At 38.9% G+C, this 13164-nt stretch overlaps 1 protein-coding gene across 1 annotated transcript in view; it reads left to right on the forward strand.

The window, feature by feature from the left end:
- Positions 1 to 13164, forward strand: part of ARID1B (AT-rich interaction domain 1B) — a 599087-nt gene that overhangs the window by 177335 nt on the left and 408588 nt on the right. The window contains exon 4 of the mRNA XM_054969949.1: positions 4007 to 4117. Within this exon, the coding sequence (XP_054825924.1) occupies positions 4007 to 4117 (111 nt within the window). The remainder of the gene's footprint in view (positions 1 to 4006; positions 4118 to 13164) is intronic.

Genomic DNA, 13164 nt, shown 5'->3' on the forward strand with positions numbered 1-13164 from the left:
TACCCTATTTTTAGCCCTTCTTTCTTCCAAAGGTCCCATTTATCATACTGCAGTAATGAACAGTGAATAACCAGTATTTGTGACTAGGGGTGTGCGATTCGAGTTTCCGTTTCAGGAAAAATACCTGAATTGAACCCAATTTGCAAAGATTCGGGATTTCCAAAATGGCCCCAGCTTCCCCCCTCACTTCAGTATGCTCCGAATCTTTACGGAGCATACTGAAGCGATTTAAATACCCAAATCCGAAGCAGCTTGTCACTTAGGGTTTGGGGTGTTTACAAAGCTTTTTCTCGCTTCAGATAAACCAAAGCAGGAAACCTGAATTTTTTTCTCGTGCACTCCCCTATTTGTGATTTGATTAGTTGCCATCTTAATCCACAGTGGTACTATCTGAATAAGCAATACAGTTGTTTAGAATAACAGTAAATAAGCACTTGAAGAACCAGCCATCTGTTGATTCAGTTGACGTTGATCCCTCTTTTATTATAGTGGCTTGAACATGAACTGCCCTGCTGAGGAAATCAAGTGATGGCTACTTCCTTTATACCCTAGCCTGTATGGTCTAGGCTAGTCCAGTCTCGTTAGATCTGGGAAGCCAAGCAGGATCATCCGTGATTAGTACTTGGATGGGAGACCACCAAGGAAGTCCAGGATCACTACACAGAGGCAGGCAGTTGCAAACCACCTCTGAAGTTCTCTTGCCTTGAAAAACCAAAGGGTTCACCATAAGTCAGCTGCGACTTGACAGCACTTTCCACCATCATTTCATTCACAGTAGAGTAACTTCTACAATTCTTACCTCCATTTTAATTTTCAGAACAAATGATACATATATTTTATTATGATCCACATCATCCACTTAAAACCACAGCTTTCCACTCAGAATAGACTTCTGAGTGGACCTTCTTAGTATTGCTCCCTCTATGTATTTGGTTAAGATAAATGTTGTTTGACTTTGTTTTGCCTTGTTTCCGTTCTCCCTAAGTCTATTTATTAGGTCTTCATTGATATTTGTATTTATTGAATATTTGTATCATTTCAATGGTAAAGGCTTCAAGGTGGCTTCCTAACAAACGTTTAAATGACATTGTTCTAGATATATATTTCAAAATTGTTAGCAGCTGTGAGCCCTCAGGCCAGGGTGGAAATTAATCTATTCTGGACTTTTAACTTCTTTAGGATTTTGTTGAGAATTCATGATGGTTTCTGAGCAGGTGCCAGGATAGCGAATACCTGAGTAAATGAGACATTTTGCAGTTGTTACTTTTAAAGTTTGTGCGTTTAGAATAGAGAAGTCCTTTGGGTGACTCTCTAGAGGACCTGAATATAAATACTCTAGCTTCACTATCTAATGATTTCAGGTGCATTGGATCATTACTGTGCTCTGGATAGTTAGTTATAAGAGAATTTTGTAGCCCTTAAAATATCTAGCTTATTCTTATTTAGGCTGTGACTTATTGAAGGAACTATGAGACCTTCCTGTGTCTTGTACTCTTCTCTCTCTTCTATTTGTAGCTGCCACTCTCCTTCTCATGTCAGTTATATTTTTAATGCTTGTTTGTTTGTTGGCTAGAATAGTAAGAAGCAAGTTGAACAAACAATATAAGAGCTACTGTTTTCTGTTGAAGATTTATTAGAGACACCTCTGTGTTGATAACAAATAGTGAGGGTGTGTTTAAATTTCAAAGAAAAAGCAGAGGTTTGCTCATTTGTTTGTTCATTGTGAAGCTGTCCTGCACTTTTATGTTGCTTATAACGGGGAAGGCAGCTGAATAGAGGCGTTGTGCCATTTGTTGATTTTAAATCATGCCGTTAATCCGGAGGAACCTGCTGTCCTACACAGTGGGAGAACTGTGTCACAAGAAAAAATCTGGAAGGGGGAATGGGGGGGGGGTCACAATGGATAATAATCCTTCTGCCATCAGCCTTTCTCACCCTTAAGCCTAATTGTTGCTTAGCTAGTAACCATACTGAAGGGCTACTTACTTAAAAAGTCCTGTACACACCAAAAAGAAACACATCCATTTCACTATATTTTTTTTTAAAAATCCGCCTCTATCACCCTGATATAATTCAAATATTCTTTGACACAGAGTTTATTATGAAAGAAATGGCTAAGCGTAACGGCACATTTTTATTAGAGGTTTTCTTTTTTCAGAGCTCTGTTAAAATGGAGCAGAAAATTCTGCTTAACTTGTTAGAAACCTTGCTGTATGCATACTCAAAGTCATTAAAAATCAATTTTCTTGTTTTGTTAGTCTTTAAGGTACCATTAGACACCTTTTTTTGGTTTTTGTTACAATATGAACACAGCTACCTGACTAGAATTTGTTCTGTGTGTCTTTCATTTCTCTTACACATTTGGATGCCCACATGGGATGTGACATCACCTTTAATTCATCCATTAAGACTTATCAAGCTTATAGCATCACTTGTTGGACCAGATCCTTTGGGCTTTTCATAACTATGAATGCGCTTAGTAGGTATGCAGAAATTATTCTCATGTACTTTCAAGCTTTAAAAAATGTTGTGAGTAAAAATAATTGTTCCTATTCAGTTGTTTATCAAAATCTGCAAACAGGAAAAAACAGAGAGCAATCTGTTATGCAAATAGGGGGAGGGACATGACAACAAAAACAGCTCTTGTCCTCTTGAATATTAAGGTGTGATAGCTTTTTTCTACAATTGGAAACTGGTTCTGCACATGCTAAAATAAGTACTTCACATTCTGTTCTGCTTTTTGGCTTTGTATTTAAGAATAAGCAAAGAAAGTTTGAATAGAGTTGCCAGTAAGACTTGCAATGAACGTACACCTGTAACCATAAAATGAAAGTGGTATCTGCATATATCTCATAAGTAATTATTACATGTATTCTTTCCATTACTGAATTGCAAAAGGACATTCCTTTTTTGTACCTAAACTGCTGGGAATCTTTTCAGGAAAAAAAAATAAAAATTCAGTTGTGTTCTTTTTTTCACTTTGATGTCCTATGTTTGAAAACTATGCTGTAAGCTTTGTTGGCTCTTGTGGTGATTCTGCCACAAGTAATGTAAAGATAAATCATGTTGACTTCAGTGGGATTTATGCATGAATAACTAGTTGCAGGATTACTGACAGCTTATTAAAGCTGCTCCCAAAGCAGTTCTTTTTTGAAGTGTATTGAGATAGAAACGTAACACACAATCCAGAGCATCTTGGGGAAAGTGTCCATGTATGTAGCATCCTGATTCTGTTTTCCTATTCCCAGTTTACTTACATATGACTCCAGACTAGAGCATGAACAACTTGCAACAAGCATAGGGATGAGATTCAGTAGGGTGATGGAAAGTGAACATCAGTTTACCCAGACAGCTTCTTGAGTTGCTTGCATGCAGATCAGGAGGGGAAAAGGTGTTTATTTTAGGGCATTGTTAAATGCACATTGCCCTGACCTGGGTAGCCCAGGTAAGCCTGATCTCATCAGATCTCAGAAGCTAAGCAGGGTCAGCCTTGTTTAGTAATTGGATGTGAGACCTCCAGTGAAGACCAAAGTTGCAGAGGCAGGCAATGGCAAACCACTTCTGCTAGTATCTTGCCGTGAAAACCCCACCAGGGATTGCCATAAATTTGCTATGACTTAAGGGCACTCTCCACCACCCAAATGTACATTATTCAAGAAATACCATAGGAATTGACCTAGTATACATGACTATCTCTGTTTTAAGAAATGTTATACTACACACACTACTTTTTCTTTGGGCCTCTCCACAAAAAAACTTAGGACTTGATTTAATTCTAATGCTAGTGCAGCATGTGCAAGAAGAGTTTCTGTAGAGCCAGATAGATCCTTGAAGGAATGCGGAAAGAAACCAGGATTTATTGATTCCTATGAAAATCTTTCATATTTAGATGTTGAACCAGCAATGAGACTGTATCACACTGTCAAAATGAATTATTATTCTTTCTCTATTTCTGTGATTAGATTTGAATACGGATAACACAGACTTTCATATTTGTTTTGCCCAGGATATGTCTCAGGAAGGCTATGGAACCAGATCCCAACCACCTCTCACCCAAAGCAAGCCTAACCATGAAGAACTGAACATAATACAACAAGAAAGACCATCAAGCTTACCAGTAAGATATTAGTTGTCATCTGATAGAAAAGTATAATGTTTTGTGTTGAAAGCAAGATTACTAATATTACAGTAACAAACCAGATTTTCAATTCTGATTGTTTTGAGTTTTGGTGTCAAATCCAAATTAGATTTAAAATATAATGAGAAACATGGCATCATGAATTCAGTTAATTGATTGATGGAATGCCTTGTTCCTGAAATAATAATTGCCACCAAAGATATCGATAAGTAATGTGTTATCTTTCTATAAATGAACTTTTATGTAATCATGTGAGAATATCGTTTTTCATTTCATAACTGCTAGTGGTTCTGTGCCTGTATTGCCATTTGGCTGTAGAACTGGTGTTGTGGGACTGCTTTTGAGCATGCAGTGCTTATACTGTGGGATTCTTCATGGAGTAATCTTATCCCTCCCAGCACAGTGATTAAGTGGTTCGGCTGCGAATCAGCACTCTACTGGTTCGAATCCCACTACTGCCATGAGCTCAGTAGATGGCCTTGGTTAAGCCACTCCTCTCAGCCCCAGCTCTCCAGCTGTATTATGGGAATAATAATAACACTAACTTGTTCACCACTCTGGGTGCGGCACTATTCTGTCTAGAAGAGCGGTGTATAAGCGCAGTTATTATTTCCCATCTTCATGAAACCTCTGGGAATGGTCATCTGGAGATTTGGAGATCTACTTCTCCATTTCATCTAGATCAAGTGAGACAGCAGTGCCTGGAAACAGTAATGAGAGCCATTAGAGAGAGCTTTAGTCCAAACAAGATGGAGATTCTGTTGATCTGTAATTGTGCCAATGCAGGATTGAGGTGTCAGGTTGTTCTGTTTGGGCTAGCACTTCTGCTAAAAGAACATGTTTGCAGCTTGCTGGAACTGTTAAATCCAGAACTTCATACGGAAAATCACAGTGCCTCTAATGAGTGTAGTACCTCTTTAGCTGTTTGCTGGCTGTGACTTTTCTTGGAGAGACCACATCCAGGTTAGATCCCTGCAGTATGTTCTACACTGGGCTGACTGAAGTTGGTGTGGAAACAACAACTTGTATAGAATGTCCTGACAAGGCTGTTGATGGGTATAGAAATCAAAACTCACTGGTATTATCTTCCTATCATTTCTGGTCCCAATTAAAAGTACTGGTCATTGCTTATAAGATAATACCATGGGATCAGGCTGTCTAAAGGTCATCTTCTTCCATATACTCCTGCCTGTCTGTTGAGATTGTGTTGTGATTCTCTGCTCCACCTTCCAGTGGTGAGGCAAATAATAGCTAGGAACCTTTTCTGTAGTGGCAGCTCATCAGTAGAATGCCATTCCCTTGGATTAGGGTCGCCAGGTCCCCTTGCCCTCTTGATGGGGGGGGGGAGCAGGGAGGAGAGACCTGGCAGCAACCTTTTGGATCTTCTTGTATGTGCACTCCCAGCTGGGTGTGATGATATCAGTTCCTGAAGTGATGTCATCGTGCCCAGCTGTGGGCATACCCTCATGCTTCACAGGGGCCAATTTGGCCCCCTGTGATGCACAAGAGCAGGCCTGCCACTGGGCATGATGACGTTACTTAAGGAAGTGATGTCATTGCGCCCAGCGGGAGCGTACCTGCTTACTTTAAACTTAATTTAGTTAATTTTATATAAAATACTTATATCTTGAGTTTTCCACAATTAATTAGACTCAACGCACCTTACATCATTAAAATCAGATAAAAATTCATTTCACAAAAATACAATCCAAATGACAAACAGCAAGGAAGTCTTGTTCTACTCAAAAGCCACTAAAAGCACATTGAAAAAGCTTTGCCATTACAGAGACTTAAGGCAGGGCCTTTCCTTATCTCGTCCAAGAATCCCATTCCATAAGACACTAAAAACATAAAAATGAACAGTTCAGCCAAGTCAATTAAAAGCAGTGCCATTTTTAAAAAAACTGCAAGCAGTGTTTCATCTAAAAGTCCAGGAGAACAGATAATCTAGTACTAATAACCTAGTGCCAAGCAAGCATCCAAGATAGGGTTGCCAGGTCCTCCTGTCGGGGCGGGGGATACCCCGCTCCCAGTCTCTGTTCCCTGCTATCACTCACCTGGCCGGCGGGAGGGGGGGAGAGTCCTGGGGAACAGGCATCAAGGCAAAAAATCTTCCAGGCCAGTGCGTCTCAGGTAATGTCATCGTGCCTGGCTGCGGGCATGCTCCCGTGCTTCACAGGGGCCAAAGCCCATTATGCCTGCTGCAGGCACGCTCCTGCACTTCACAGGAACCACGGCCCATCGTGCCTGGCTGCGGACATGTTCCCTTGCTTCACAGGGGCCAAGGCCCAGTGTGCCTGGCTGCGGGCATGCCAAGGCCCCTGTGATGCACAAGATGATGCCTGCCACTGGGCACGATGACATCAAGGATATCTCCGGCCAGTGTGATGTGGTGGCTAAACTGATGAACTAGGAGCTGGGAGACCCATGTATGATTCCCTGCTCTGCCATAATAGTAATAACTGTACTTTTATACTACTCTTCTAGACAGATTAGTGTCCCACTCAGTGTGGTGAACAAAATTAATGTTATTATTTTCCCTACAATACAGCTGAGAGAAGTGGCTTATCCAAGGATGCCTACTGAGCTCATGGTAGTAGTGGGATTTGAACCAGCATTGTGCTAATTTGCAGCCCACCAACCTAACTACTGTACTACAAGGCTGGGTGACCTTGGGCCAGTTGTGCTCTCTCAGCCTAACCTGCCTCACAGGGCTATTGTGAGGAAAAATGGAGGAGAGGTGAATTATGTAAGCTGCTTTGGGTTCCCATTGCGGAGAAAGGTGGGATATAAGTGTAATAAAATAAAATAAATTTTGCTTCTGGGGGGCGGGGGGGGGGGTCAATATTTTATTTCTGAAATGTTAATTGGTTTTTTTAAAAAATATGTTGTTTGCCATCTTGGAAATCAATTTCTGGTTGAGGTACAGGATCTAAATACTTAAATGAATAAATAGAATAAGCATTTTCAATTAGATCTCTGAAATTTTGTACTTGTGTTTGTATAATGTACTGTACACACTCATACACAATTTGAGGCAATCAAATATTCACTATATGTTGAAGTTGCTTAAAATTCAGCCTTTTCTTTAACCCACAAGCGTTAAAGATTTTATGCACCTTAGTATGTAAACATTTGGGATCATCATAGAACCTTGAAAGAGTGCTTTGTATGCTGTCCCATAAATTAATTCTGTATAAGTGTCAATGTATTAATCGGTTGATTTTACAGACCTTTTAGGATGTGCTTTTTTCTTCCCCCAGATACTCTTACATTTCTTTAACTGCTTGATTACCCTTAATCCTCCTCCTAATTGCACTGAAGTAAATGGTCTGTATGTATGGTCTTAATTTCAGTTTGCATGTCAAAGCGATCGTCTGGCTTCTATAACTTCCCTTCCTAAAGGTATAAATGTTCCCACTCCTGACAAATGAGTATACATATTAACATATTTAGTAACCACTGTTAACTTTTGGATGTGTTTTAATTTCTGTCCTTTTAGATGGAATTTAACTTCCGTTATTTAGATTTAAAACTACATATGTTTACACTTACACACATATTCACTGGAGCATGATCCTGCCAAAGTTAAGCATGTTTAAGACCTATTATTTCAATGGGAGAGCATCAGGCTTGAGCTTAAATATCCAGCTGAATTCAGTTGCAGTTTAAATTAAATTAATTTACCTGTTCAGTGTTTCACTCTCAGCCATCATTGTGAAACACACACACATACACACACACACACACACACACACACATATGAATATGAATATGAATATGAATATAAGGTATTTTAAAAACAGTAGATAGTTTAAATCTTTGTAAATGATTATGGATTTGGGGTGTTGCTTCTTGGTAAAGAGCTAAATTTAGCTAAAGAGCTAAATAAATTAATTTGCTAACTTATTATTTATAGCATGTTACAATGTCCATGATGAAGTTATTGCTGTGAAGTGGTTAGAGTGTCAAACTAGAAGATGTCAAACTTCGAATGTCTATTCTTCCATAAAATTCCCTGGATAACCTTGGACATCTCTCTCTCAGTCTTCCTTTCCTTACAAAATTGTGAGGATAAAATCAAGGGAATGAATTTTGCCTTGCGCTCCTCGAAGAAAGAATGAGATTAAAAATATACAATAATTGTAGTTTATGTGTGATGCCTAGCATCACCGTTTTTCAAACAGAAATTGGTTACTGGTCGGACTGGAAAAAGAGGCATGATTGTGTAAACAAAATCACTTCCTGCAAAATGACCTCCATTTTTAGTGATTGTTGGGAAGGGGTGTTTCAAAATAGGACAAAAATTGTTGTTGATAAGAGTGAAGGTAGAATCATGTTTATTTTAGAAATGGTTGCCATTGTCTGTGACTTCCTTGTCGCAGAAGCATTATAATAGGATTAAAATGACCAGCATGTGAATTCTGTATGGTAAAAGCTGTTTTATAGCTTAATGTGGGAACTGACTCTGAAAATTATTGCAAATGAGGTTATGTGAAGTGACATGAAATTCTGATGGTTTATTCAAAAATGTAACTCACTAACTGATGATGTGATCAGATGGGGAACATGCAACACCTGATCAAGTCGATAAAATAATACACACTAAGGCTTTCTATATATATAAAGCACAATCATATAGAGGCTGCTTGAAATGGCCTTTGCGTGGCACTTACTTCATGTAACAACCCTTTCTGTGTGTACTAGTTTATTGTTCTGAGGCGTTGTTCTGCTTCCGCCAACCCTTGGTGTGAATCTGACCTTTATTATGTCTTATGAAAGGTAGGTTTCTTGATAATATTTCTTGTGAAATCTCTGAAACCAAAGTTTGTTGTATTTGTTTTAGTTTAGTTACCAAAACTTGAAAATCAGGCTCCTCTGCGTTGCATACCTAGAAATCTTTTATGTTTAAAGCTGTGTTTCTTAATATCACCTTGGGATGCTTAAATATGTCTTTTTGGTGTTTTTAAACATCTGTCTTGCAGTATTGATCTTGGGGGCAGTCAGTTGATCTACATTGGATTCTTCATTTTCAAATAATACCAAAATAACTATGCTTTTGAGAAAATAGTGAAGTCTTACTTTAAACGCTCATTACATTTTACTTCTTTATGCTGTTTTATATAAAAATTAATAATTGTAAGCAGGCAGTGGATAAATAAAAGAATAAGACTCCTAATTATTGCTGATCAGTCTCCCTACTGGTTTAGTTAAAACATAGATAACTAATAAATTTCAAAAGGTGTAAATCATTTGTATGCGTTCAAAGTTGATTTCTTTCAGAGTGGTTTTCTAAAAGTTGTGTCATAAGTAGGCATAACTAGACAGTTCACTAGTTGTTCCATTTCCTTCACACGTCGTATATAAAAATCTTGGCACAAATGTTCCTGTTAAATTCAAAGCAGATGAATTTGTAATGTGGGTTGGAACAAATGGCTGCAAACAAACTCATAGTTTTATTAGCTAATCCTAATGGCCTGTCAAATGTTATACTAAATTATCCTTCCTTTTGCTGTTCAGCTGTCCGGACAATTTGACCTAGAAGTATGTGAATGCGTGTTGAGTCACTAGGCGTCCAATTAAAGCATTGCATATTCTGATGTTCCTAACACTTTTATTTACCTCACTATTACTCTCTTTTACATACATTGAAGGAATTTGGTTCTCTGAAAAAGCAAAAAAATTAAACTGTCCCCTGAAGAAAAGAGAGAGTTGTTGGAAAAACCAAGGTCGAATCTTCATGAAGCAGATGATGTTAAGAGACAACTTATTCTAAATATTTTCTTCCACATTTCGGCCATAATCCTAGAGTAGCATATGTGTGGATAGGAGAAAAACATATACAACCAGAAGTGCTCCTGATCAGAAAGGTATTGGTAGAACAGATTGGATAATTTTCTGTTTAAAATAAGTTGCCTTGTTTAGCTGCAGCAAAAACTTTCAAAATATTTTCCTGTTGTGTTGAAATAGATAAGTGGATAATCATGTTCATGGCATACCATGTACTGTTCTGGGAGTGTGCTAAAATTAATGTGACACTTTTCAGTTCCTTGGGGTCCCCCCCATAAATTTAAATAATACAAGGGAAATATGTGCCATATTGTCTTTTAAACTTTACAGGTATTATTCCACTAATGTCTACATAAAGCTTTGTGTTTATCTGAATACATTTAAATCACAATTGGTATTTTCCTAATCAAGTGTTTCAGTTCAACTATTTGTTGTTATTGGGGCGTAAAATTAAATTAGGGTACTTTTTTGCTTCCTAAATATAAGTCAAAATAACCATGCTGGATCACATTTAAGACAGAAAAATTTCCAGAAAGTTTTCTAGAAATTTTTCCAAATAATTTTTTCCCTGGAAAACCCACATGGTATTATTTGTTTGAAAGTAACTCCCATAGATTTAAATAGGGCTTATTATAAACGTGTATATGATTATATTTTTACTGTATATTATAGATGGGATTGATTGCATCTCCACTGGAAGGCACTTTTGGAGTTTGATGGTAAAAAAACCTGTTTCTTCATCTCTTGTGTCTTCAGACCCTCTTGAGTCTATCAAGAGTGTTTCTTGTGCTGCCTGAATGACATAGCATCCAACCCTTTATTTTACTTCTCATGGGTTGGATCCAGACTAAATTGGCACAATTCCTCCTTCCTGATGCAGATACCATTCATAGGGGTCCCCTGTCCCTTGAAATCAGTATTTCGTGGAGACCTGTGGGCTGCAGGGGGAGAGTGTAGAAGGTAAAATTCCATTTTGCCATTGGAAAATTTAGTCTGGATCCAACTCCATATGTATAATTTCACATTTGCAGTATTGAATATTATTCATTCTAACATTCTAATCTTCAGTGTGACCTATATTCATAGCAGTTTTGCTGTAATGAAGCTTCTATACTTCCTGTACTTACTTAATAGCATTAAAAATTTTGATGAAGAGATCCAGGTATATTTCTGAACCTTTCACGTAACATCTCATCAAAATAAGGGCTGTCATTTAAATGGAAGCCCTAGTATGCCTTTTTTTTAGTTTGCCCAATTGTTGTTCGTGTAATCATCAGTTTCACTTAGATTTCATAGGCAGCACTATAGTGGTGAAATTTACTAAAGTTCCTACATGTATTTCTCAGCATCAGTTATGTTATAAAATCTGTGAGAAGCAGTAATAAAACGGAGTTTCAAAATAGAACTAAATAAATCATAAAAGTGTATTAGAACATAGAAGCTACACTGATCAAGCAAGTTATCTTTAAGCCTTGTCCTACATAAAGCTAGTGAATAACAGGATAAGTTTTCCTTTCATAGGAATGTGGAATAGGGATGTGCACTTTGGGTTCAGGGTCTGGGTTTTTAACCTGGATCTGGCCTGATTCAGGATATTTTGGCATTCCCAAATCAGCCTCAGCAATGCTGACTAAGAGAACTGTGGTTCTCGAAAGCTTATGCTACAGTAACGTTAGTTAGTCTTAAAGTTGCTACTGGACTCTTTACTATTATACAGCATTGCCGAAGCATCATTCATAAAAGTAATGTTTCCAGCTCCCATAACTGGGGGAATAGTTATTGACTGTATCAGTAATATGTCAAGTCAGCTCTTATGTGCAAGAAATCTAATGTTTAAATTAATTTTCGCAAGTGCAATTCTCTAATGTGAAGGTTGGTCCTCATAGGGAACAATGGAGAGTGGTTGGCCAGCCTGCTCTGGGGCTGCTGGGTTTTTTTGGTGTGTGTGTGTTTAATTCTGTTGGTCTTTCCTAGGGATGATCTTGCATTCAGGAGCATGCCTTGGCTGTGGCACCCTTGTCCTGTGCATGTGCCCTGGGAAAGGCATTTTTAAAGTTCTCATCATAGAGAACAATGGCGAGTGGCTGGCCAGCCTGCTATGGAGGTGCTGAGCTTTTGGGGGGGGGGCTTCAGTTAGGTTCTTTTGGGTATAGATGGTAAGTGGGAGTGTGCCTGTGGTCATGCCACAATCCCTGTGTTTCTGCTGTGGGAGTCTGGTTTTTCCCACAATAGAAACAAATGGGGTGGTTGGTGTCACCTTCTTGGGGGAGCATAAAATGGCCCCCAGGGTCCAATATCCCTGATATTTGGGGGTTCTTCAGAGGACAGGTAGGAGTAGGTCCCCTGCTAATTTGGTGCATTTTGCTTGCAAAATGCCATCCCCAGCCTCCTAGAAAGCCCCACTAGTTTTCCCCATAGGAAATAATGGAGATTGGAAGTGGATAGGGATATCTTTTAGGGAGGCATAACATGGTTCCCCAAAGTCTAATCTCCATGAAACTTGGGGCGTCTTGAGAAGTCAGGAAAGAGTAGGCCCCCAGCAAATTTGGTGCATTTTGCTTTCAAAATGCCACCCCCAGCCAGTGGCTTGCCGCTTTGGGTTTCCCCGATTTCCCCCCCTGCTTTGGTAAACCCAAAGCAGTAAACTCAAATATGTGCTGAGGTGCACACTCCTAATGGGGAATTCTCCCATTGTTCAGGTCAGCTCTGTTCCTTCATTCTGTTGCCTTTGTACCCAGGTTGAATCAGGCCGCATACACAAATGACCTTTGTGTTCCAACTGTCTCTGGGGGGGAGGGGGAATGAGATGTGGAATGTTGTGAGTCCCAATCAGCCCATATATGCAAATTAACTTGAAAGGCTGGCCCAATCAGGGAAGAGTGGCTGAGCTGGCAGGGGCGCAAGCAGGCAGCAGCCTGGCAGCCACACAAGAAAGCTGTATCCCTTTGGGAAAACACTTTTTATCCCTTTTTACTCCCTTAGGGGGTGAATTTCTTAAAATCCTTAGTGAGTGTTTATATCATGAAATAAATGTGTCCCCCCCCCCATTTCATGTTTCTAGCTCTAGGGGTTTGGGCTGGGCATTGATGAGGCAGTCAGGAGACTTGTCTTTATATATATAGATTACCTGTAAGTATTGTCTTTTCCTTGTTTTATGGCACCTTCACCCATTTCTTTTACTTGTTCTCTTATCATTTACATCTCTTTTACTATTATAGATAATGTATATTATTTAT

Source organism: Eublepharis macularius, chromosome 1 (assembly GCF_028583425.1).
Source record: "Eublepharis macularius isolate TG4126 chromosome 1, MPM_Emac_v1.0, whole genome shotgun sequence".
Taxonomy (NCBI): domain Eukaryota; kingdom Metazoa; phylum Chordata; class Lepidosauria; order Squamata; family Eublepharidae; genus Eublepharis; species Eublepharis macularius.